Source organism: Martes martes, assembly GCF_963455335.1.
Source record: "Martes martes genome assembly, chromosome: 6".
NCBI lineage: Eukaryota > Metazoa > Chordata > Mammalia > Carnivora > Mustelidae > Martes > Martes martes.
The window spans coordinates 6,499,175-6,524,455 of record NC_137893.1 but is presented as its reverse complement, the minus strand read 5'-3'; the positions used below and the strand labels follow the sequence as shown (position 1 = coordinate 6,524,455).

The 25,281-nt window shown below is 40.9% G+C and overlaps 1 protein-coding gene across 4 annotated transcripts in view; it reads right to left on the bottom strand.

The window, feature by feature from the left end:
- Positions 1–25,281, bottom strand: part of PRKN (parkin RBR E3 ubiquitin protein ligase) — a 1,287,019-nt gene that overhangs the window by 546,187 nt on the left and 715,551 nt on the right. For all 4 annotated transcript variants that reach the window (XM_080807235.1, XM_080807237.1, XM_080807236.1 and 1 more), the window contains exon 6: positions 14,997–15,112. In XM_080807235.1, the coding sequence (XP_080663361.1) occupies positions 14,997–15,112 (116 nt within the window). The remainder of the gene's footprint in view (positions 1–14,996; positions 15,113–25,281) is intronic.

The window sequence follows — 25,281 nt, the reverse complement described above, 5'->3', positions numbered from 1 at the left end:
GGATTTGTTTTACAAACTTTTAGGAAACATTACTGATTTCGTCTTGTATTCTAGCATTGTAGAATGAGTTTAGCAGAATCTCAAGGCAAACAAAAGAAAAGGACTTCATGAAGGCTGAGCCCTCTCTGGGTTGTAGCACTGCTCACCTCACCCTCTCGTTTTCATCTCTTCCCGTCAGAAGAGCCCATGTCACTGATAGGCACTGACACATGGCCTGCGCAGGAGGAGGAGGGGGGCTGCCAGTGGGATGTGGGGTCTCCAGTTCAGAGGCATTTGTCTGTATGGAGCGATCTTGTCTAGCATGCAAGGTACACAGTGTCCATCTGTGCCAGGACTGGGCTGAGGTTTATGAGATGCATGAAGTCACCAGCACAACAATTGGTGGGGTCAGTAAAAACCATCGGTAATTGTAGGCCCAGTTTAAAGGAACATGTACGGAAGATAGAAGCTGGACAGTACAGAAAGCACCTGAGAGTCAGCAGAAGGCTTTCGCTGCAAGGCTTTTTATCCTGTTCTGATCACAAATCTGTAACTATTAGTGTGATTGTTGGTACCAGTTATTTATTTTGGACTAAACCCTGCCAACAGTAATGAGATCAAACAGGAAGTACATACAAAGTACTTAAGATTATAGTACTGATGCCAACAGTGTGTGGGTTTCTCCTCCCTCACACCAGGCAATTCTCAGACAATTCATCTCCATTCTGATATTATCTGCCAGGAAATAGCATTAAACCACACAATTTAAGGCCTCAGTCCTACAAAAACATGCCTCCAAAATCCCATGCCCAGGCCGTCCCCCGGACTTCTGGGCCACCTGCTAAAGATCAGAGATTCTGACCCACCTCCTGTAGACTGGAGGTCCCAGTGACCCCCTTCCTTGGGTTTGGTTAATCTGCTAGAGTGGCTCACAGAACTCAGAGAAATATTTTAGATAGCAAATTACCAGTTTATTATGAAAGGATATAACTCACAAACAGTTAAATGGAAAAGATGCTTAGGGCAAAGCATGGGGAAAGGTTTGCAAAGCTTTCATGCTCTTTGGGTGTCCCACTCTTCCTAAATCTCTGTATGTTCACCAACCAAGAAGCTATTAGAATATAATCCTTTCGGGCATTTATGGAGGCTTCATTACAAGGCATGATTAATCAAATCATTGGCCACTGGGGATTGAACTCCGTCTCCAGACACTCTTCTCTCCCTGCAGGTCAGGTGAGGGACTGAAATTTCCAAACTTCACATCTGATGGTTGGGTCCCCAAACAACCAGCCCCCATCTCCAGGTGAGAACTCAAAGTAGCCTCATTGACGTAACAAAAGACAATTCCCCACCCCATCACCTGGGAAATTCCAAGGGTTTTAGAAGCTCTGAATGGACAAAGACCAAATATATATTTCTTATTATAAACCACAATATTATAGTACAGAACTCCTATTTCTCAAGAAAGTTCATGATAAATACACGAGTTGCACAGGGGTTAGCCCACATTTTTCATCTACCAGAGGGACTTTTAAAATATCATCTACCAGAGGAAGACCAGAGACACAAGCCTGCTGCAGCAACATCAGAGTCTACTACAAAGTCCATGGTTATTTTAAGAATGCTGGGCTTGATTTTACAGAGCCAGCTCAGAAGGTACATTTGCATATTACTCAGTGAAGTGTGGTTTTTCATTTAGATCAAATGACTGCTCTAAATTAATTTGCTCAGTTTTGATTCCAGGTTTTCTTGTGCATGTACAAAAAGGTAAGTGATAGCTGCTAGTGTTAGTTTGCTTAGCAGAACTTCATGAAGAGTTAAATTGAATAGTCTCCTATCAGTGCCCCACCATACGATGAAAATGGAAATTCTGTTAATTCCAATAATTGTCCAATTATTCTTTTTATGTAATTCACTGACTCAGAGTAAAGCTTCTGAAAGTTTATGCTCTTGGTGGCAAAATATCTGACATTCTGAATTCTACTGACATTCTGTAATTCAGTTTGAAAGTTCAACATTGAATATATTCCTCATTTAAAAGTGACAATATGAATATATATTTTGGTGGAATATGACATTATGGTTGAAACCAATGTCCTTATTAAATTTAGGAACTTGTGGAACATGCTTGAAGTAATCCTGGTGTGCGTGTTATTCATAATTATGTCAAATAAACTGTGATATTCCACCAATCAAAGCAGAAACTGTTGCTGCCAAAATTTACAAATATTTTTACATGGAGTAACTGAACAACAGAATTGTGACAAAACTGATGTTGGATTAAAAAAAAAAAAGTCTCTCTTCAGGGTGGCAGTATGCACAGTCTCACTTTCCTTCCCATCATCAATCACACTTTCAGGAAAGCTTCAGCCTTAAGAAAAAACAAACAAACAAAAAACAAAAACAAAACAAAACAAAAAAACAACTACAAATTGCCTACTGGAAGGTGCTAAAATAGCCCAAAATATGCCAGACTGGCATAAGGATTATTCTGAGCTGAAAGCAACAGAGAAGGAGGAGATAAAAGAAAAACTCTTTCCCTATTTGCCTAAAAGCAGGACATAAATTTGAGAAGGTCCCCCTTCTCCATATCACCCTACCACCAGGAAGGACAGAAGTTAATCACTGGACCTTTATCAGTTCACAAACAGCACCAGAAGAATCTACGTGACAAACTTCAGGAATGAGCCCTTATCTTCCATTAGTTCCCCATATATTTACCCTTCCAGAATTTGCTGCTGTACAAGTTCAAATTTCTTTTCCTTTGTCTGGCATGTCTGTATAAATTTATTGTTCCTTTGTTAAGAGGCTAGATGAGCCCAAGTTCTACCCACCCCTTTGAGTTACTCATCTCTGGATACTCCTATGTGTATGTGTGATGCACATGTTAATGAGCTTCTGTCTGTTTTTCTCTTGTTAGTCTGTCTTTCATCAGTACCCCGGCTGAAGAAACTACAGGGTAGAGGGAAAATATTTTTTTCCTTCCCTACGCTACAATAGTATTCATTACTTTATAAGTGTCTTCTAAATTTGTTTGTATTTTATTAAAAATCAGTTTACACTCTTTAATTAAAATATTTAATTAATGGAGTACCCTAAATTTTCCATTTTTTGAAGCTTGAAGTGAATACAAATCATTAAAAACAGGTTGTGAGAAGACATTTAAATTAATCCCTACAAAAGTAAAGGAGAAATGATGCAAAAAGTTTCTATTCTGGAAGCTACAACTGAACTCTTGGGATATTTCAACTTGTCGGAAGAGTCTTTTCATACAACTCCTATTTTTAATCAGATAAATTTCTATTTCTACCATAAAAAGGTGAATTTGAGAAAAGCTTCTGATTCTGTTGCATCTAAATGTGGTGGAACTTTCAAAATATGTATAAAAAATAACTTATTTGACAAGTTCTGTTTTATAAAAGAAATGTTTGTCAAAGGAAGGTTCTTTGAGTAAAGGAAAAGACAATACTTGGACTAATAGTAATATTTATTCATCTTTAAAAAAAAGGTGGAATTGAGAGTAGTCTATCAAAATCTCTGAGCTTACTCCTAGTAGAGGGAGAGTTTTCTCAAAAAACATTATGATCTACAGGGAAATATTAATTGGAGATACTAACAATTTCAAATGCTTTAGTCACACTACAACTCTGAAGACTACAGGAAACTGTATTTCTAAATTCTTAAAAAGAAAGTAACAGAAAAATACATTTTGAATAAAATACTGAATACACAGTGTTGGAGATCATATTCTAAGAATAATAAGGAATGCAGGGGTCAGGGTCACGGGTCAGGGAATGTCATCATCATAAAGGTATGACTAATGGAGGAAAAGGGGAAGAGACAAAAACGATAGTGACAAAGAAATGGAAGAGTTTAGTGGAGTTTAGTGCCCAGCTTTTTCTCTCAACATGATGCTCATAGTTACATGTAATCCAATTCATTTTCATCACTGTATGGTATTTTATGTTCATACCAGAAGATGTCATTGATCAACACATCGTTTATGTGAAGTTTTCAGCTATCATTAATGATGCTACTATGAATATTCCTTACACGTGTTTCTGATGAACATATGTATGCATTTCTGACTGGTCTATACCTACAGGTGGAACTACTGGGTCATACGAGAAGTGGACATTCACCTTCAAGGATGTACTGCCCATCAATTGTCTAGGGTTACATCAGTTTCCAAGCCTGTAGTAGCATATGGGAGTTGCAGCTGCTTCATATCCTTACCAGAACCTGGGCTTGTCAGTCTCTTAGATTTTAGGTATTCCGTTGGGTACACTGTAGTAACACATGGCGGTTTTAATTTGCATTTCCCACTTTCGAATGTTTATAAATCACTCGGATAATCTCTTTTTTGTATCAAATATTTTGCCCATTTTTCTATCATGTTGTCTTTCTTTTTCTTATCGATGTGTAGCAGTTCTTTACACATTCTGGGCCCTTGATCACTTACATGTGTTGAAAATTGCCCACTCTGTGGCTTGTCTATTTACTCCTTTAAAGCATCTTTTGATAAGTTCCACATTTTAATGTAGATAAATTTATCAAACTTTCCCTTACAATTGATTTTTTCATCCTGTATAAGAAATCTTCCTCTACATTAGAGTCACAAAGACTTTCCACTATTTTATATTCTAGAGGCTTTATTGTTTCAATGTTTATATTTAGACCCACAATTCCACTTGATATTGACTTTTACGCATGACATGAGAAGTCAAGGTTCACTTTTAAACATAGACATTAGGCCACTTTATCTAGACCTATTAACAAACTGTCTTCTCCCTCATCTCTGTGATGCTACTCGGTTACACCCAAGTGACCATGTACATATTTGTGGATCTGAATATGGGCACGTGGCTTAAAGATATCATTTTATACCTGAAAAAAATATTTACAATTTTCCTAAGACAAACTAATGGCAGGACAGCCCTCACGATCCTTCTGCAGGGAGGAAGTCACAAGAGACAAGCAGTCAGATGATTACATGGAGCAGAGAAGTTCAGAGGGACCAAGGCTGAAGACGGGCCAAGAGGTACCACCCCTTGTCATCCAGGTCACGCTCTTCCCTGCACCGTCAGTCCTAGACCTCTCTCCTTGAGGACCTCAGGCGACATCTGACTGAGTAGGGCTCCACCCCCAGTGAGGAATCACCCTCCTGCGGGACACCACAGGGCCTGTGGGCTGCTCCGTTCCTCCAGGCCTTCTCCTGCTGGGCCTGGTAATAACCTCCACGCCAGGCAGCACGTCCTCCTCAGCCCCGCATCATGGCTGCCCCAGAAGTCTCCCCAGCTATCTGTCCCAGGGAGCTCCTCTACGCTCTGCAGCCCTAGGACCCTGAACACGGCCTCTCCTGTTAAGCAGTAGGGGCCCACACGATGCTTCCTCTGGAACACCCCCCCACAGAAACCTCAGCCTAGAGTTATCCTTCCTCTCCCTCATTTGCTGCTTGCTCATTAGGTGGTACCATTAATCCCAAATAAACCAAAAGCCACAACTCTGCAAATACTCCTTCGACATTTAACTGCCATTTGAAATCACCCCTCCTCAGGCCAGTCTCACCTCCTAGCTACACTCCCTTTCTTTTCCCACATTTTTTTTTTTTTTTTTTGAGGCAACAAACATATTCCCGAGGCCACACAGATGGGTCGCTAACTGGGGGCAGGGATTTGGGGGTCAGTATTCTTGTGGAACAAATACGGATCCACCCTCTCTCTCCATTTTAGCGGCAATGGGACCCTCAGCGCGTAAGATGCCCTCTTTGTACTTCATTCTTATTTGCACAATGCGGACAGCAGTTACCTCAGAGAAGCAGAGTGATCAACACACGCAAAATATCTAACACCTGTCAACACAGCGCTAGACATCGTCCCCTGTTGAACCTACGCTGTGCTGGGCAATCCTAGCCTCGTGGAATATGTAATGAGGTCGGATTATCTTGGTGTGCATATGGGTCCGGCCTGAGCATATACGAAGAGAGGCCCACACAGTCCGAAAATACCACAAAGAACGCTCTCGTTCGTCTCCAGAAGGGACCAGATCTGGAGACTGGCAGGGGCAGCACCAGACGTCAGAGTCTGGCTTTGGGAGTTCAGGTCTGGTCATTTCCAGCGTAGGAAGGCGCCGCGGCAGACGATGCCAGCAGCCAGCTGGCCGAGCGTAAAAGAGGGAGCAGGCCAATTAGTGCCTGCGCTGCTTAAACTCACACAAATTAGTCTATGTATATATATTTTTTTAATTCTGTCTCAACCAAGTTAAAAGAATTGTTGGAAAGGCTCGGCCTTAAAAAAAGTTAAAAGAATTGTTGGAAAGGCTCGGCCTTAAAAAAAGAAGTTGGGGTCCCTGTTTCGTAGGAATGACACACGGAGAAAGCCTTCAAGCGTTATCAAATTCTGTCCTGTCTGAACCGGCCCTTTTCCACCACACCACTCACTGCGAGCATATACAGCTGTCATCTGCGCCCCCCACCCCGCCCCAGCGAAAACATGCCTTATCTCAGCTGGAAGCACCTGGAACAGTTACTTGAGTCGTAGATGAGCTCGGTAAAGACCCATCGAGGGAACAGACAGACTTTTCAGTTCTCCCTTGTTAAAAAGGAGGTGCTGACAATGGCAGACACCTGCATGAATTTGCTTTGCCCGTGATACCAGTGTTAGGGAACACCATTTCCACACGTTAAAATGTGCATGTGACGGCGTAAGGGACTATCACCCCAGTACACGGAGTAGCTCTCTGTGTTGTGGAAATGGATATCTGGATCTAGAAACCCCGGAGGCTTCTTCTCCAGCACACTGCAGAGATAGGAGCTGAGGCCGCGCTTTCTTCAATGTGAAATTTGCTGAATTAACAAAAAACAGAAACAGCACGTGGTGACCCTTCCTTCAATAAATAACTTCGCTCGCACCCTAGGTTATGGAGACTATTGCTTATTTGGTTGTGACTAACTCTACAAACTGTGGAAGCAACAACAGACAAACCTGCAAATACTTAATTCTACAGGTCATGGGAATTAGTAGCTACATCACTGGCGTTTGCAGAGGGAAAGGTAGGTCATGTCATTGCTTACCACTAAACATGTCCCAGCAGGAAGAAATTTCCCGAGGGTAGGAATCAGCACAAATAATTTGCAATGGGAATAACTTCTTGCCCTCACCAAATTTATAACCAATTGCTCATTGCAATGAAAAATGAATGAACAAACCATTTATCATTTTTCTAAGTACAATATTGCTATTTAAAAATTCTGTGATCATTTATTTCCAATGAAAATGGACCTTAAATATAATGTGTGGCCATCAACAAAGGTCTAGCAAAGCCACTTGGATGCTTTATGCAGATAGTTGCTTCCTCACCCCCACCATCAGAAAATGAGCTGCTTAAAATCCAGACAGTTACAAACATGCGTGGTTGACCTTAACAGATACAAAACTGGTCCACAAGGATTTGCAATATTGTCCTACTAGTGCCAGTGGGGGCTGCCGTGCACCCACAGGGGCAGTTAAATGGAAAGGTGAGGCCTATGAATTTCATGCACAAGCATCTGTAACATCTTCAGGACACCCCGCTGATGCAGCCCCCCGCCGCTGAAATCTACAGGGTTCGCTGCAGGAGAAATGAAGGTCACTGACTGACATTAAAATTGACGTGGCTCACATTTCAAAGTATCAGTGCTGATAAACTATTTCTTCTGTTTTCATAAGTAACTGACCCCAAACGATAGAGCTGAGAAATCTATATTCTAAGGCTGGACTTGAAAATTTGACTTTTCCCCTTACTCCTACGCACACCATAAACCTCTCCATTGATTTCTTATTAATTTGTTTCATTCAGTTTTGGAAAATTCTATTAAATCCAGAAGAGGGTTTTTTTTTCCCCATTTGTTTGATTTCTAAATTCCAGAATAATTACTAGTGTTGTATTAGTTACAGGTGTACAATATAGTGGTTCAACACAGACATCACTCTGTGCTCATCATGACACGTGCACTCTTACAGAAGGGGTTTTCTAAAAGGAAAATGTTCCATATAAAAAGAACTTGCTTTCTGTTTGTTGCTCTGCATGAAACCATATTTGCTTTCATTCAAATCAACAAATATTGAAATCTCTTTGACACAAAGGCTTGTGGGGGACACGCAGCATCAGCACGTCTGAGCATCCATCAAGCTGGGACCCTGTCCTCGAAACACCTGCAACCTAGCCGGGCAGATGGGCTTGCGTGTAGCTCAGGCGCTTCAGCTCTTACTGGTTTTCCAACTGTCTCTGCAGGTCACTCTAAGGCTAATCTCTTCCCCCCCAGCAGACAGCCTTGCCTTTTACTCCACCAAGGAAACCCAGACCTGCAGGGGGTCAGGTGTGATGAGAGGCAGGCCAACCCCAGGGACTTCACCTGGAGGCTGATTCAACTCCTCCCTTGTGGTGTGACAAGATGTTAAGTTTTAAAATGTCCCAGCCTCAATTTCTTTATCTATAAGACAGATAATTCGAATAACTGGAAATTAATTTGGTGAACGAATGACAGGTGACTAAACACCTTTTAATTTCAAAGAGGCAATGCAATTTCTTGTATGGGAGAGTCCACCCATAGGAAGAATTCTCCATCCTGGAAGGGTTTATAGCCATTCTCTCTCAAGAGTGTGTCACGCACACCCTTCAGGAAAGAAATCGCTCACAGCATGCGTGGAGAGAACTAACTCCCATGGGGCCTGGGGGCACAGTGGGAAGTCGCCTGCTTCAAACTAGAAGACATATCTTTGAAGTTTCCTGCTTCATCTTAAAAAGGTGTAAGACACTGCATTCTACTCTGTAACAGACTCCTGTTTATTATAATATAAATATGTTATTCTGATTTACCTTTCTCTGTAATACAGATGCTCTGAGATTCTCCCCTACTTACATGAAACTATCTTCTGTTCCTGGCATGTTACATTACCTAGGAGTATACAAGCTATTTCTCTAATAAGAGAAATACATAGATCTGTCAGCACAAGGGTCTCTAACGCTCTCTCTCTCTCTCTCTCTCTCTCACACACACACACACACACACACACACACACAATCCAGCACTTTTTCCATTACAGAACTAAAGCCATTTACTGAAAGAGGCCACATTAAAGATGAGTTAAATTATATGTGGCTATATTTGGAGTCTCTGAAGATGCTCTTCAGATCCCGACGAATGTATGAAACCATCAGTTCCCATCTAATGCCAAAATGTCAAGAAACGGTTACGTTGATAAAATATAACTATTAAGCAATGTCTCGAAATTAGAAAAAGAACTTGTATATTAATTCTAAAGCAGAACATAAACACCAAATATAACTAAAATTAAAGTGTGAATGGAGAGGAGAAGCCCAAGACACAACAACTGTATTCAAAGGGAAAGGAACTAAGATCTCCATTTTTTAAACCTCTGTTAAATGAATGAATGAATGCATACTAACACGCTGCCAAACGAGAGTTAAATCACTCTCCCCCAGGATACCAAGAGCAAGTACAAATGGACTCGGAGATAAATCTTTACTAATCTCCAAACCCAAGTAAATCTTTTAAGTCTGCAATCCCAAGGCGGCATTACTTCAGGAGGCTGAATGAATCTGAAGAGAAATTTGAAAGCAAGGAAATTATAAAAATACATTTATATCAAACAACAATGACATCAAAAACATAAGTCTTTACGGGAAGAGTTGAGGAAAATTATAAAGGTAGGACCAGTTCTTAGATTTAAGGTCCTACTAGGAGCTGAGTTTTAAGACATGTTTCAGGAAAGTTAAAACTTGGCTGTGCAACAAGGTAATTTTTTTTTTTTTTTAATTTGCCTTCAGCTTGTAAACTGAAGAATGGCAGATAAAGGTGAAAAAAAGTGCAGGAATTCACTAGGCAGCCTCAGAAGGAGCAAAGCAGAAGGGTGGGGATGATTTCTTTCTTTTTGTCAAATGGTGTCATGCTAATCATTTCTCTATTTTGTAATTTTCAAATTTTATATTTTAAATTTTAAGGATAATATTGCAAGTAAGGTTCAAGAAGCAGAAATACTGTTTTCCCCCTCAGGGGCTGGGGGTGGGGTGGGAAGTTTACCAGATGTCTGGGTGAGTTGCAAGCTACGCACAGGTGTCACTATGGTACTGGTCCTGTCATTTTCATATGGCAGAGTATTGTCACTCCCAGGTCAAACTGAGGCATCCAGGAGCATTCTGAACCTTTCTGATGGAATTTCTCTTGGAAATACATCACAAAAATTATGAGGTAAGTGAGGAATCACTACGTTCTACACCTGAAACTAACATTACACTGTATGTTCACTAATTGGAATTTACATAAAAAGTTGAAGGGAAAAAAAAAGGAAATACATAATATAGGCATTCTGCCTTCAAATGGTGTGCTTTCTGCTCTTGGCTCAGATTTTTGGTTGTTTATTTGCTTTGTTTTGTTTCTCCTTTTTGTTCAACTCACTCCTTTTTGTTCATAAAGGTAAGACTATGAGCTGATAACCCTGAGTGGATCAGATCAGCTCACAGCTGTGGGTAAGTGGGGGGGACCGTGTGGCTGTGGCAGATGGGAAGCTGCTGGTTCACATAAAATCTGAGGCTGTTTCTTCTTTAAGGGAAGAAATACATTGCGTGCATACAATGTAAACTCAAAGGATACAAACCACTTACCCACATTCAATTTTAAGCCTGACACCCGGAAATGAATAACACATCTATGTTAGACACACAGACTTTTACGTATCACAACCACATATGTGGGCTCTGGAAAGGAGTGTCGCTGAAAACCTCATCTTTCATTTCTGCATTTGTCAGCAGACAGGACCACAAACAGGTGTTTTCTCAAATGATATGGTCGATTCATAAGCTGTGAACAAGCATTGTTCCTACCTCTTGCAAGCTTTTAAAACCAGCCAGAACCTTATAGATGTCCTACTGCAAATCTCAGACTTCATAAGGAGGCTGAAGGCGTAAGAGAATATGTTAGTTAGCTTAGTGGGGCTGGAGGTCCTGAACTATGTTATTCAGTATTTCTTAAGAATCATTGTAAAAAAATAAATAAATAAATAAAAGAATTATTGTTACGAAGGTAGATGAACGAGATGTTAACCTCCTTGTATACAAATGTGTGTGTTTGTAAAGCACAACGATAAATAAATTCCTATCTTGCGACCAATTCTCTACAATCTCTTTCAAAGGAAACAGAGTGAACGCTTCCTAACTCATTCTATGAGACCAAAATTACCTGAATGCTAAAACCGGACAAAGATAGGAAAACCTATACCTCTCATGAGCGTAGATGTAAATATCCTCAACAAAATATTTGCAACTCAAATACAGAAAAGCTTAAAAAGAATTACATACAATAGTTAAGAGGGACCGACCCATGTATGTGGAGCTGATTCAGCACACGAATATAATCCATTGTAGACTGAAACAGGCTAAACACCAGACTAAGAGAGAAAAATCACATGATGATATCAGTAGACACAGGGATAAGGTATTTGACAAAATCTAACACCCACTCATGATTAAAAAAAAAAAAAAAAAAACTGTCAGAAAACTAGGAAAGAAACCTGAAGCTTTCCCACTGAGATTAGTTCCAAGGCACGTGGGTCCTTACTCAATCACTCCTTTTCAACATCATACCGGATGTCCTTACTAATGCGAACAAGCAAGAAAAAGAAATAAAGGGGTCGGATAGGGAAGGAAGACATGAAACGGTGCGTGTTCAGAGATGACATAATAATCTACGCAGAAAACCCAAAAGAGTCCACAGAGTGATTCCTGAAATAATAAGTGGTTACAGCAAGGTTGCAGGATACCAGGTTAATATGCGAAAGTCAATCTCTTTCCCATATGCCAGCGACCAACAAGTGGAATTGAAATTAATCCACTGGATTTAATCTATTATGTAGTTAATGATGCCTAATTTGACTAATGATGTATGATTAGGGTACGTACAAAAATAAATAAAAGAACCATAAAATATAAATAGATACCCTCAATTTGTATTTTTAATTCTGTAATTAAATAACGATTTATCTCCAGAAAATGCGGTATTTCAAAATACAAACCAAAGAAATATGCTGAAACATACATTCACAGGTCAGAAAACCTTGTATTATCAAAGGACACACTGATATATAAGTGAATGAGAAAGTAACTACAGAGGCAATCTTTTTTTTTTTTTTCAGATTCTTCCCTAAAGCTTTCATACTCAGAAAGTTTTGCATTTTTCTCTCACAACAGAAAATGCAAATAAGCCAACAAAAAAAAAAGAAAAAGAAAAAAGAAAACACAAAAGAGAAATGTTCAAACTTGCCAATAAAAATATTAGTGACAAAATTAATGTCCTTTAGCAAATAGGCAAAAACTAAAACTATGAACATAATACTGGAAAATATGCAGCAGGGAGCCCTCTCAAGACAGACAGTCATGGTCTAAAATGGAAATAAACTCGGCGATACGCATCAAGAACCTTAAACATGTCCATTGACATTCACCTTCTGTTACCATTTCTATGACACTTAGTCTTAGATTCAAAACAAGCACTCGATGATTTTTGGAAAGGGATACAGATTTAAGGGTTACTTAATTTAATATTTTTAATTAGAAATAATTCAAATCACCAGCAATAGGGAAATGATTAGAATATTCCCAAACGATGAAATCTTAGGTAAATATTAAACAAACAAAAAAAATAAACTTTTTTTCATAGGATATTTCATAGCAGGGAAAATTTCTAATGATGCAATGCTAAGTGGAAAGAGCCAGATACAAAACTATATGCACAATATGATTACATTTCGCACAGCCCCCTCCCATGTATACACACAAATATTTAGGCATACTCAAGATGCTAGAAAGAATTAAGCCAAAATCTTACTAACCACGAGGGTAAAAACATTCTGACATTTTTTAGGGTTTTTTTTTTTTGTGAGCAAATAACTTCTAACTTAGAAAAGAAAGCATTTGTAGCAAGAAAAAAAGAAAGAAATCACAACAATCAGCAAAGTACAACATAAAATATCAGTGTGTCCTCATACAGGCTTTTATGACATCCCTATGCATGAATCCTTCACTATAAGAAAAGAGTATTTTCTTTATTTTACATACAGGTTATTCCTCTGCTGCCGTATGTAAGAAGGGACCTCATTCAGTCAAGTGGTTGATTCTACACACACACTTAAATCTAATTGAATATAGTAAGTTCTATTTTTAAAATCACCTCAAAATAATAGGAAAAATTTTATTGCAACAGACAATATTATTTTTCCAGCAATTATCTGCCCGTGGATCTGAGAAGCTGCTTGTTTTTCTGGGTGGATGTTGTGAGTTACTAATACGAAGGCGAGAGCTTGGCAGCAGGAAGCACGAGGGCAATGCTCGGAGTACGATAGCACGATCAAGACTCCGTATCTTAATGCCATCTTTGCCAACTCTAATGGAAGGCTTTTAAATATTGGCTCACAGGCTGCATTTCTGACTCTGAGAAAAACTCATTTCTCCCAGGAAAACCTGAGACGTGATTCTAATTTCTCAGTGCTGGCGGACAGTCAACCTCTTGTTCTCAAGACTCCCCAGCTCGTTTCCTGAAATACCAGAGGAATCCACTGCTCTTGCGTGCTGAGTCATTAGCCATATGCAATTGTTCTCCTTACCAGGGGATGTCCGAAAGCTACGTTTTAGGCAACACAGTGGCATTCCCTATCACACCAGGAACTAAAAGTGCAGCGGCCAAAAAAAGTCCCATTTTTATCCCTTCTTGGAAGCCAAGTTTGTCTAACAGATGCTACCAAGGATTTCAGGCTTCTATTAGTCAACATTTTTATTTAAATTTAGGAAAGGACAGAAGTGTTATGTTAGGAGTATTAATACCCCCAACCACGAAATCACAGAGCTTAAGGTAACTTTAAAAGGCCACCGAACACTCTCAAGACCAAAGAGAGACAACGCTAAAACGCTCAGGGTATTTGTGTCTTTGCTTAAAAGCCTGGAACAAGCAGGTTTCTTTGACTTTATTCATTAATTCATTTTGGGATTTCACTAGAAGTGCTTCTTGATATCGGGGCTAGGCCCTCTCTATTGCCATTTGAGCTTCTGGCCATCCTCAGAGAATATGGAATAAACCATCTTCTTTTACTCTGTTCATCTGGATGAAGTGCGGAGCTCTGCTCTCACCCGCCAACTGTGAAGACGCAGCAGGCCCAGGTTTCCCTACTTGGGGCTTTCTTCCAAACTGGAATTTAAATTTAGTCCTTATCCCTGTTTCTCTAACAGAGCGTCTCCACATTTTCTTTCTCCTACTGAAATTAGACTTAACCAGGTCCCACACTAGCTACATCCTTTTATTTGGGGCGTATGAATACACAACATGCCCTAATATAAACACAGTTATATTATGTGGAAGGGCAAGTTATGTGGAAGTTATATGGAAGAACTGAGTGTATGAAAAGACATTTTAAAGATAAAATGTCGGGGTACCCGGCTGGTTCAGTCAGTGGAGTCCATGACTCCTGATCTTGGAGTTGTGAGTTCGAGCCTCATATCTGGTTTAAAATAAAATGTTATGGATCGTACATTCCAAGAATAAACGGTGTTCATAAATTGTTACAACATTCCTAACAAGAGCATCACATTTTAACTTCTTTTAGAACTCACCTATATTAATACACGTGCTTATTTTTTTAAGATTACACTACCTTTAAACCTAAGTCATCTCATGTTTATCTTGAGCACACTATTCGGCCACTGATCCCATTAAGGATTTGGCACTTGAAATAACTTGATGATATTGAAATGTACCCACATTGGGAGAAGGGCATCGAAGCTTTGACCAAGACGCACACCAAGGATCAGGCACTTCAAACGGCTCGAGCGTACTGAAATACACCCACATCGCGCCAACGGGGCCGAAGCAACGCAGACCCTCCTCAAGAAAAAGAAACGGCTGAGGAAGTCCCCCCGAGAGGCCGTCCCTGGGAAAGCAACCTGTCGAGGCTGACGGTGCTTCCCAGCCTTACCTGACGTCGGTACACGTGATGCAGGTGATGTCTCGACTGTTCGTTGTGATCAGGTTCAAAGCTACTGACGTTTCCTTGTCGGAGGTCGGGTGCGCTCCACATTTAAAGAAAAATTCCTGCAAGAATGAGGACTCTGTGAGAAACCGCAGGCTTGGAGCCCAGCTGGCCCTTTCCCCCCTCTACACATTTTCACAGTGAACAACCTCTCCAGGCAAGAGAGGAAATCTATCAGTAGATGTGGGTTAGACATGAGACCACGTCAGATCTTTGGAGGGAAGCTAATGCCCTCATGTCAAACTAGTCAGCAATCCCCTTTAGAGGGGGGTCCGGGTGTCTCTGCTCATCTTCCTTTGCTTTCAGCCCTGGAGCTGGGGAAAGGCCCCGTGCCCCGGTTTGGCGGTGCCCTTCCGTGGTCAGTGAGTGCAGCAGCAGGGCACCATGTGCAGGGAGCCTGCACCAGCCTCTCACAAATGAGGAAAGGGAGACACCGCGCCATGAAATGATTTGCCCAAAGTCAAACAATCAGACATGAAGGCAGGACATAACCAGACTTTCTTTCTGTTTTTTTTTTTTTTTAAGATTTTATTTATTTGACAGAGAGACAGAGATCACCAGTAGGCAGAGAGGCAGGCAGAGAGAGAGGCAGAGAGAGAGGCAGAGAGAGAGGCAGAGGAGGAAGCGGGCTCCCCGCTGAGCAGAGAGGCCGATGCGGGGCTCGATCCCAGGACTCTGGGATCATGACCTGAGCGGAAGGCAGCGGCTTAACCCACTGAGCCACCCAGGCGCCCCTGTAACCAGACTTTCTAAGGGGAAACCCAGTGCTTTTTCCACGGCGCCGCTCACAGTCGGTCCGTACGCAGCAAGGATGGGACACAGAGTAAAGAATCAGGGGACACTCCTATAAATAAGCAGGTACCAACATGCAGACTTACACAGCGGCACAGTGGGAATCTCCCCGAACACTTCCTACTCCGTTTTCTGCCCCGGCACAGGGTCAGAATGCCCTGGGAGACCTGGACCCTGCCCCCTCGCTAAGCAGCGGGGGATGTTCTACACCTGTGCGGGTCTCCTGGCTCGGCCTCGTCAGCCTTGACCTGCACACGTGCTTTCCCTTTAGCTTTCCACGGAGGCCACATTCTTTTGGCTGCTTATCTCCTCCCTTCTCAACCCAAATCTTCTTTTTATTTTTCATTTCTTCCCCTTGTTACTTCTTGGTGTTTGCACACCCCTCTACCTTTTGTACACGGAGGTGCTCAGCACCGCGACTGCTCTGTCTCTTGCCCGACCGTCTTCACACCTTCCACGACGACCACGTCCACAAAGTGAGGTTCTCTGCTGCGTCCAGAATCCGACACAAGCGTATCGCTGGACGCGCCCACCACACTTTCCCCGCAACTCCATTTGAGTGTAACTACTCGGAATATGGACAGTAGTTCCCCTTTAAACACTAGACTCGACCTCTAATTACAGCTCCAGGTATTAAATGCTTTCAGCTTTGTGGGACTTCATGGATCCTTGTCGAACTTCTCAATCCTCACTGCAGACTAAGAGCACCCACAGACAATATGCAGGTGGACACCTAGGTCTGTGCTCCAATACAACTTGACCTACAAAAACATTTGGAAAATGGGATTTTGTCCATAAGCCATCATTGATGGTCCACCCCTGATCTAGACACTTAAGGATTATGGAATCCCTTATTCATACCTGTATCTTAATAGTGCCCTGCAGAAAATGGGTATTAGATATACATTCTTTTAATGAAAAAATCAGTAGGTTTATTCAACAAATTCTACCTTTTATACATCTGACAGCACTACCCTTCATTCATTCTTTCCCTACTTGAAACTAAACTAACGTCTTTCTTCTCTGACCTGAGATACCGTGACTAACATCTGTGGCTCTCAAACACCAGGTGTACCAGAATCACCTGGCTGGGGCGGCGGGTGTTAAGCTAGATGTTGCTGGACCCCACACCAGGGTTTTCTAATTCAGTAGTGCCAAAGGGGGCCCATGATTTGCATTTCTACCACGCTGGCTTTTACCACTGCTCCGGCAACCACACATTTGAGAACCATCGAGTTATACTGACATCAGTGGTAAAGGGAGTAAACCCTGCTTCTTCTCTCCGAAGACGACAGCTGTAACATACTTCGCTTATCGCATTTGCAAATGATGCCGCGTCTTGGGTAACAGGTGTTGCTCTCCAAACCTCTGAAGCGTGCCACTGTCCAGGCAACTGTCCCAAAGCCAGCTGTCTGGACCCCTGCCGTTCTTATTGGCAAGGGTCCTACCAACCCCTGATGGTATACCTGCTAGTTAGCCAGAACCTACCCTACCTGGAGCAGGGGGCACACAAGTCATCCTGCCTGTGGTCCCCAGCCCCAAAGATGAGGGTGTGACAACGGTCTCCAGCCCCAAAGATAAGGTTGTGACAATGGTCTCGCTGTAACGGATAGGGTGGCTGGTGCTTCCGTTTAGGTGTGTTCATGGCGTCATGTCTCTGAGCCCTGGTCTCTCCCTGGAGTGGCATGGAAATCATACTTATGGGTTTCTCCCCCCACCTCCCTTTTTTTTTAAACAGGGAATGCTACCTTTTGAAATTTTACAAATCCTTCAAAGGCCAGTTCAAGGATGTTAAGAAAAAGATGTAGAGCAATTCCTGACTGCCAAAACAAAAGGCAGGAGGACAGGAATGACCCTTACAAAATACACTGGGCTGGCTGCAACCGCTTTCTGTGACATGAAAGAAATCCCACTCCTAACGCAAAGTAATTCCTCCACAACAGCTGAGTCAGCGGCTATTGAGAAGGTATTTCATAAACAGATAAATAGATAGTATTTATATTTTTTCTTAGCTTGCAAAAAACTGCTGGTAGAGGTTCAGCTAACAAATCACAAACTGTTCTAACACCAGATAAAATCCAGCCAGATAAAAGCCACAGTCCTTTTTATTGGGGGGAAATGGATGCTTATAGATAATAGTATAAACGGTTATAGATATTCAGAAAATTCCAGTATTTCACATGAGCTGATAAAACTAAAAAAGAAATTATCAATTCTCTTATTAAATATAGATATCACACCAGTGAGTTTCAATACTGTCTCCACCGGTTTTTAAGAAAGGAGGTTCTTCTGTAGTGCTAGAGTGATTGGCAAGACTGGGGGGAGGGTCTGGGACTTCACCCTGCTCCCAAGCTCACATGTTACTATGCTGCAGTGTCATGGCTGCTGGCGGAAGACACGAGACTCCTGGGTCAGAGACAAAGGACTGCATGATTCGGAGCTCAGGCAGAAAGAAGTATGGACACGATGACCAACAACTATGGGATGAGGCAGATGAAAAGCTAGGTACTATAAGCAAGTAGTTCTGAACTACCTACAGGGGAGGACCCTGAGCTTAGGGAACCCAGATCTTTCAGAAGGAGCTGCAAGCAAACTGTCCTTTTGTCCTGAAGGGTGATACTATCTTTATTATACTGGATAATAAGCAGATCTTTCTATGACCTCCTTGAAAAGGTCGTCCAGAACTAGAGGTAGTAGGTGCCTCCCTCACAACGTGCAGAAACGCAAGAGAACCCTGGAGAACTGTCTCCCTATAGCAGTGACACATTTTCTGACTAATCACGAGCACGATCTGGTCATTTCCTTCCCTATGCCATCAGTGGGCTCAGATGCTGGTCGTCTTCTGATATTTCCATTCTGCATGCAAAATACACAGACAATAAAGCAAAGCAAAGGAAAAAAACCTTAAAAAAAATTCTACCTTGGGTAAGGCATCTGTGACTCCTAGTGAAGGGAATCCTAGTCCCCTTAAATGTGGGTAAAGGAAGATTCTCTAAGGGGCCCACCCCACCTTCTACAAATGCTAGCTCAAGATAAATCAGCTACAAAAATAGAGAAACCAAACCAAAACAAAACAAAAACAAGTCCTGTTAAATTAAGTGAATTCTTCTACCTAACCTGGAACTGTATTTCCCATGGGCGGCTCATTTCAATTGGCTCCACATACTCAATTCTGGGAAGCCATAATTAGTCAGCTGTAGAGTTAGAAGGTATGACAGTGATTGGCCAGTTTTCTTTTTTCCAATGATAGTATAAACTATTTAAAAAACGGACCCAGAATAAGACTTTGAAAATGAGCTTGGCTTTATACTGCAACCATGTTCAATGATATATGATTGTTTTCCAGAATCCAGCAGAGTCATATTCTTTAAGTTCATAGAAACGTACTCACATTGTTACCGTTTCTGTAGACAAGGCTATGATTTTTTCCTTCTGCTCTCAGTGAGTTATATTTTATCATAACTCACCTGTCGTTTCAGACTTTGGAGGCCTGACCCTCTAACCAAATCAGACCCATAAACACCAGAAGTATACACCAAGGTAAGACCCATGAACATCTCAGCTCAGCTGTTGGTGGCATCTCCAGAAGCCAGCCTCTCCTCTTTCCACCGTGCCACCTGACTCCTGACTCAACGCCAATGTCTCTCACAAAGAAGGAAATAACAGTAACTACGGAAACAAATAAATAAGGCAGCAAAATCTGAAAACAGATTCATACCAAGAACCCAGTTGTATAGGAACTGATAGGATCGGAAGCTAATTAGTCAACTCCAAACACAAATTAATGTGTTCCAAATTTCTATGGAAAGAGCTGACAAGTACTGTCTGGAAAGTTTTGCATGTCCCAAGCACCAGATAGTTCTACAAACCTGAAAAAACAATGGTGAGACCCTCCTTCTTTGTTCTTGAACATTCTAACAGCTTTCATTGAACTTCCCAAGGTTAATGATTTTTAGAGATACTGCTTAACCATAGTATGTTTTCCAAATAAAATATTGTGTGTGTCTTTTGAGTTCATCTAAATTTGAGTTGTGTGTCTAAATTTGAGTTAATCTCCAAATCCATCTTAGTTAATGTGCTCCAAGGAAAGCACATCTTTCTCTTGATAAAGATGTTTTCTTTATAAATATAAATTTAAATATATATATTACATATATATAATTTAAATATAAATATAAATTTATTCTTTATAAAATAAAGGGATCACACAGTTTCCACTAGAAGGCTGCAGTGAATCTGTGCTTTCTACTGAACAAGTAACTGGCCATTTGCATGGGTCAGAGTCAAGGTAGGGAAACAGGGCCCAGGTCAGTAGATCAGCTGCAGAAATTTAATACTGAGATCTAGTTACCAAGGTGGTAGAAGCACCACAGGGCAGGAAGCCACCCCAAGATCAGCAGCGCTGGGGCTCTGACCACTGGCAGAAAGAAGTATGGGAGGATGGAGGGAGGAGGCGGCTGACTGCTGGACGCTGGGAGGATGAGAGAGGCAGCCACTGCCAGGAATGTTTCTTTTTTTTAAATTTTTTAAAATATTTTACTTATTTATTTTACACATACACACACACACAACACAGAGCATGTGAGAAAACACAAGCAGGGGGAGCAGTAGAGGGAGAAGGAGAAGTAGGCTGCCTACAGGGCTCGATCCTAGGACCCTGGGATTGTGATCTGAGCCAAAGGCAGACACTTAATTGACTGAGCCACCCACCTGCCCCCAGAAATGCTTCTTGAAGAGAAAGCAAAAAATATCCTGGCGTCTTCTGCTTTCTCTCTGAACAACCAGCTCCCACTAGGTCTCCCCTGGGCAAAGCCTGCCTGAAGCAAGGACAGGGAGTCTGGGAGCTGGTGTTTGCCACGGCCAGCCCAACAGCCCAGTATACCACACAGAGAGAGGAAGGTCGGGGGATTCTGGAATCAAGCAGCATGATATATATATATATATATATATACACACACACACACTATATATATATTAGACACTATATATGTCTAATATATATATTAGATATATATAAAATATATCTAATGCGTATATTATGTCTAATATATATTAGATATATGTTATATATTATTAAATATAATATTTATAATATATTATATTATATATAATGTATATTTATATATAAATAAATATATATTTATTTATATTTATATAAATATTTATATAATATATTTTATTTATATATATTTAATTATATTTATTTATTCATATATTTATTATACATTTAATTATATTTATATAATCATATATATTTATATAATATATTTATATATAATATATAATATATATTTATATATTTATATAATATATATATTAGACATATATATTAGATGTATATATTAGACATAATATATGTATTATATATATAATAAATTGTAATATATATTGCAATTTATATATTGCTAAATTTACATATTGCTAAATATATATATTAATATATTATATTATATATATTATATTATTATAATAATGTTGGTGTATTGAGTTTAAACTCAAATAGACCTATTAAAAGATTAAATTTTCAAATAAGAGGGACCATTGTTACTATTTATGAGAAAACTGGTAAGGAGCGCGTTACATCTCTATCAGAGGACCTCGCACTTACCAAGTTATGACAGACAACCTTTCACTTAGACTCAGTCTAAAGGCGTCTCACACCCTAAAGCTTCTGCCAGTAGCCAGCAACAAACAGAGATCCGCGCTGGAGGCTCTAACTATTCCTCACCAGGTTAGATCACATCCTTTTGGGAGGAACAATTGATAGTTTTCAGTCTTATTATCCATTTCGAAACATCATTATTCATGTTCATGTTATAGCTTTCATTTTCTCCAAGCTAAAGCCTGACACGCGGCATGATCACCACACTCTCTACTTGGTTCCTACAGACAATCGGTGACTGAGCCATGCCCAAGCCTGTTCCCCTTGTGACCTGAGAGCATTTTGGCTCCGATGCTCACTTTGTGTTATGTAACTCCAGAAGTTAGTTCCGTTATTTTGGATACAAAATAACTCTGCAACTTGTTAGAACACATACCACTTGTAGACTTTGTTAATTTAATAATGTCTGTCATAACATCAGGTTACACTTAAACAAACAGAATCTCAAAAGCTAATGAGCCTGTTACTGGGTTCACTAACAGGTTTGTTTTCTCTTAATAAGGTGTTAACAAAGAAAGAAAGTCAATATACTCCCATAAAAAGGGAACTATGTCAGTACTTGCCGAGAAGGACAGCCGCTGACTGTCCACACCATGACCACTGCCAAAGCCTTAAGGGAGGGTGTGTGCCTCCTCCATGGCCCTGCGTGGGTTAATTACGAATGCATGCATTTTATGCACAGAAACTCACATCCACGGCAGGTGTGCATGCACACGCCAAGCCCATTCTAAGCAGCAGAAAGTCTTCAATGTCAAGCCAGCAAGCACATGGCTCTCTAATGTCACCACTGGCCAGGTCTTCAGTATTTCTACTTTCATATCACTACAGCTATTGTTAAATCTCAAAAGTATTTTAGAATTTTTATTTTATTACCAAAGTTAAAAGTATATAGTAGGCCCATTTCCTGGGCTAATATATAATACATACTACAAATAAAATGGCTCTGAAAACACAAAGTTTTCTCTCTTTTTCTCTCTAAATATGCCAATAACTTTTTATTTATGGCAAAACCTGACATGCATCGGAGCGACATTATTTCCAGTCTGTATTTGCCCAACTCTGTCACTGTTCATACTTTTTACTGCAAGATCATAGTTTGTTTGTTTCTTTAATGATAAGGTGTAGGTATACAGTCCTGGAGATATTCTAGAGTCAAAATGTATGAATTGTAAAATCTTTCTACAATCAAAAAGTTTTTAAATTTAAAACACTTCTGACCCCCACGGTAGTAGATAAGCAACTGATTCTACACCTAAAATTGTCTTAAATTCTTACCGATCCTGCGGGACAGTCCTTCAAGTACCGGATGCCATGCTTTCCATTAATCACAGCAGTGGTGGTTTGGCTCAGTCCACAGGAGCGGCTTAAGCCTTCAGATACGTATATAAATAAACCCACATGGACTTCCCACGTTTCCCATTGCCACTAGATATAAACAATTACACCGGTTTTAATGCCGCATGCCTTCAAGAAGTCTAACTTCAAAATCAAAGCTATAGATATCACCCTGCTTATCTTCCTCATCCACACCTGGATTGGGAGTTCTTCCATGTGCCTGACCAGGAGTTTATTCTACTGTAACACGCTCAGTCATCTAGTTATTGTTTTAGGAATAAACGGGGCCGGGGGTGGGGGCGTGGGGGCAGTTGTTGAACATTGTCGAGCATTTCAAAGGATTCCTGATGAGTAAAGAGGAAGATCTGAAGTCATTACAGATGCTTTTGAAATGCATGGGTTTATATAGATGGCTTTGTTCAGACAAGAAAAAAGAACAAAAACAAAAACAAAAACAGAACAACAAAAAATGGAACTCATAGATACAAAGAACAGACTGGCAGTTACCAGAGATTGGGGAGGGATGTGACGGGGTGGACTGGGGGGTGAAATGGTACAAACTTACATTTAGAAATAAACAAAGCTGCAGAAAATGATCCCCCTTCCCCTCTCCAGGTAATTGCTCAGACATGCTCAGATCTTTGTACTCCCTTTCTTGTCCCTAGTCCAGGGTGCACGGACGGCCAACTCAGAACACAACGTTCCCCCACCGCAACGACAGAGAAATAACCTGTCTGAGAACCAAGCCAGTGTTCAAAAGAGAACAGAAATAAGAGACAGAAAGACAGAGTTCCAGCAATGGCCTTTGTGCCCTGGATCCACCTGTGCCTATCATCCTGGTTACTTAAGTTATTATATCTTCTATAAGTAATAGCCATGCTTCGAGGGATTTCCCCCCCCCCCAATGTTTACCCATTAAAAAAATTTTAAAAAGGGGGGGGGAAGGAAAGGAAAGAAAAAAGGAAAAAGGAAAAGAAACAAAAAGAAAAAAAAGTGCAATATTTTCTCCTGGCCCAGGCTTGACCAGTGTCTGAAGATCCACAGGTAAACAAAATCCCTAAAAGAATCCATAAGCTTGGAGGAGAAAGACACTTCAACAAACATTAGCACAAAATTAAAAAAAAAAAAAAAAAAGTGGCAAATGCCTACAGATGCCTGAGCCATGGCGATGAGAGAAGGATGACCAGCTTGTGGGGGAATGAGAAGGTTTTGCTTTTGAAGACGTGTGCACTGGGTCTTACAAGGTAAGAGTCTGGCAGGCAGAGAAGGTAGGGAAGTGAGCAGGGGAACAACGGTGTGTAAGAACTCCCGCTGGGGGTTCAGACCTGCTGCAGTGCACCGAGCTTGGGCAGAGGAGTACTGGGAACTGTGTGATTCCTCCCGCATACAAGCACTGATCCCAGCCCATCATACTCAGGCTGGTGCTTTGAGAGCCTGGGAGTGTGTCAGTCTCCCTACTGACGAGGACTGAGGGGTGGCACAGAGTATGCATTATGACTAGTTCTTCGTCACCAACTTTGAAGGATCACCCTTTCAAAACAGGTTTTTGATTTAACTTAGCAGTGCATAGAAACTTCCAAGACAAATTTCCACATTAGCTTTCAGAATGGAAAACAGGATTTTCTTTTTTCTTTATTATCTTGAGAAGGCTTTCAGTCCAAGGGTTGTGCTCTAGACAAGGTATCACTGGAGAATTTTGACAACAAATGCTTTGATTATCGTCATCAGTGTTTCTTAACGTTTGTGCAATGTTATCCTGCTCTCAGCATCCCTTAAAGGTCCTTGACTCCAGCCTTTCTGGAATATAGGGGCTGCTGTCCGGGCTCCCTCAATGTGAGCTGAGAGGCCTTGACCGCCAGAGGACCCATCTTTTCATAACATCTAACTTTCTCCCAGGAATTCCCGGCTGGTTTAGGAGACTCTGGTTAACGGTTTACACAGCACCGCAGACATTCTTTCTCCAGGTCTGACACACACTCGACTGGTGGTTGCGCACTTCCCTTGCATTTCCGTCGCTGTTCCAACCACGTTTGGGAACGTAACTTCCCTCCAACCACAACAGTAGTTACTTATGTGATATCATCGGCTCAGTGTACAAGATGAGTATATCTTCTCCTTAAATTTTGTAGCCTAGCCAGACTATAAAAGACAATATTCATTATTCTGGCTGTCCTTTATTTCCTTTAGAAGCTAAAGGTTTCATAGGCTCTCATAATGTGTCGGCTTGAAAGCACATAAAGGCATCACAGCCTTCGCTGGTTTCATTATTTAGGCAAAGCTCTCCAGCTTCTGTTCTCAGATAAATAAAATAAGATGTTAGAATATTGTGTCGTTAACATAGCATTTCCTTTTGTAATCCTCCACTGCCAAATACACAGCCGACCTCTAGGCGAGGACACATAAACAAGTATCTGTTAGCTGGATATAATTTGCAAGAAACTG